At 33.8% G+C, this 2,565-nt stretch overlaps 1 protein-coding gene across 8 annotated transcripts in view; it reads left to right on the forward strand.

Moving 5' to 3' along the window:
* DTNB (dystrobrevin beta) overlaps positions 1–2,565 on the forward strand; it is a 165,783-nt gene that overhangs the window by 4,884 nt on the left and 158,334 nt on the right. For 7 of the 8 annotated variants that reach the window (XM_023528526.1, XM_011356542.2, XM_011356543.2 and 4 more), the window contains exon 3: positions 342–555. In XM_023528526.1, coding sequence (XP_023384294.1) covers positions 342–555 — 214 coding nt within the window. The remainder of the gene's footprint in view (positions 1–341; positions 556–2,565) is intronic. The other variant, XM_023528530.1, reaches the window with a different exon arrangement.

The following is a 2,565-nucleotide window of genomic DNA, read 5'->3' on the forward strand; positions in this document are numbered from 1 at the left end:
CAGAGACAGAGACAGAGACAGACTAAAGTCCGTACAGATTAATCTTGGCCTCAGTTCACTGTTTATTTCCCCCTATAATAGGGAAGGCATCTTTCACATGGGAGTTTTATTCTCTGCTTTCAGGAAGAAAAGGGGAGGTCAGAGTGCTCTTGTTGGCACCTGATATTTTTTCAGGTGTCTTTAGCACAAGAGAATCCTTATGGCAAAGTGGCATATTTTGAGGTGGAACATTGTGCCACTCTTCACTATTCTATTAAATGTAAACAGATATAAAGTTCTTATGTCTTTCTGATGACTTAAAACTTTTAAGTTGTTGACAGTTTATTTTCTTCATGTTTTAGTGCATCTCGTTGATATCTGGAACATGATCGAAGCCTTCAGAGACAATGGCCTTAATACACTGGACCATAGCACGGAGGTCAGTGTGTCCCGCCTCGAAACTGTCATCTCCTCCATATACTACCAGCTGAACAAGCGCCTTCCTTCTACTCACCAAATCAGTGTGGAACAGTCCATCAGCCTCCTCCTTAACTTTATGATTGCTGCATACGACAGGCTAGTACCTTACATGCTTACTTCTGTTTAAGAATGTTTGTCCCTTAATCATTCTTCTTCCTTGCTTCCTTGCGAAGGGTCGTCAACTTAAAATCATAGTTAGAAGGGAAATTATTCAATGTAAGTCCCTTCTAAAGACCGGTGGATGTACTGTCCTGGGGCATGTCTCATATTAAGCTCTGTGATAGTATGAAGACTCACACACTTGAGACATAGTGTTTGGTAAAAAATGTAGATGCCTTAATATAGCTGTTCTCTAGCTAGTGAAATAGAACCAAGTTGTGAATTTGATTATGCAGGTTTCTATTTGACTTTTAAAGATAACTCATCTTTATTATGTAACAGCAAGTGTCCCTGGACTATAATGTTCTGTTTTTTCTTTATGTTTGGGATCCTATTTTAATTTTATTCAGTGCAGAAAGAACATTGTCTTAAAAACTTTACAACAATAGAAGAAAACTATTTAAATGTACTCTGAATTAAAACAGAAATGAGTTGCTCTATTTGTATTTATGGAGATTTAAGTTGTTATGATAAAAAACAAGATACCATAAGTGATGGAAGCACAGAGGGAAATGGCTGTATTTCAGGAACCAAGAATTCAGATTTCTGATTCCCGCATACTGTCAGCCATCTGATTGGAAGAGGTTAATTCTCTCTGCCTCATTTTTCTCTCTGTATACTTACTTTGAGTTCATACATTTGTAGAATGTTGTTTGTAATTTATGATACTGAGGATTCTGCGAATTAATGGTAAAACCATACAAGTTTCAAAGCCAAGTTACAACATAGGCACCCACTAAATTCACAACATTTTTATAAGATGCGATCAAGTTAGATATTCTGTTCATTGAATAGGAAAACTTCTAAAGAAATTTTAATTTTTAAAATAAGAGTTTACATGAGACATAAGTCCCAGAATTCTGATGCTATTTTTTACCAATTTTGACTAGTGAATCCATATGGTTAATTATATTTTTTTATTAAAAAAAAATTATTTTTCCATTAGTGTTGACATGCAGTGTTATTTTATATTAGTTTCAGCTGTACAACATAGTGGTTAGACATTTATATAATTTATGAAGTGATCCCGCCAATTAGTCTAGTACCCATCTGATACCACGCATAGGTGTTAAAGTATTATTGACTGTAGTCCCTATGCTGTACTTGATAACCCTGTGACTATTTTATAACTACCATTTGTATTTCTTAATCCCTTCACCTTTTTCACACAGCTCCCGAGCCCCCTCCCATCTGGCAACCATCTGTTTGTTCTCTGTGTCTATGAGTCTGTTTTCATTTTGTTTGTTCATTTATTTGTTCCTTAGATTCTACTTATAAATGAAATCATATGCTGTTTGTTTTTCTCTGTCTGCTTTATTTCACTTAGTATAATACATAAGGTTAATTTTAATACTGTCTAAGGAACGACTCTTTTGATCCAAAAAATCTCAGTAAAAACTGTTATTCAGTGGTGAGCATCAAGCAGCATCTTATCATGACACTGACTCACTGTAAATCATTTTGGGGTTGCACAACAGAAATTAACTTAATATTTTTAAGTCAGAAATAAAAATCATCCACTGAAATGATAAACTTTGATTTTTAAATTGTGTTGTAGCAGTTTAATTTGGATATATTTAAAAGTTTCCATAGTTCCTTCTTAATACTGATTCTAGCAACAAAACAATATTAAAAAAAAAAAACAAACTACAAAGCAAAAACCTACTAGTTTATTTTATATAAAAGCAAATATATTTCTTAAATTCTGAATGTGCCCAGCTAGCATATTATGGAGTAATGTTGCTGAAAAAAAAAGATAGTATTAGGTTATAGCCTTCCTTGTTAGTGATTTTTAAATAACACTAGAATTTTCCTGAGAGGCACAAATATTTCATGTACTGTATTTACTAATATTCTTGCTTGTTCTTAGATGGATTTAAGATGACAAGAAAGTCAGCCAAATTAAAATAGGCGAGAACTAGTGCTGAATGGGAAGTTTTGTACACC

The sequence above is a fragment of the Pteropus vampyrus genome, unplaced genomic scaffold, assembly GCF_000151845.1.
Source record: "Pteropus vampyrus isolate Shadow unplaced genomic scaffold, Pvam_2.0 Scaffold28, whole genome shotgun sequence".
Classification (NCBI taxonomy): domain Eukaryota; kingdom Metazoa; phylum Chordata; class Mammalia; order Chiroptera; family Pteropodidae; genus Pteropus; species Pteropus vampyrus.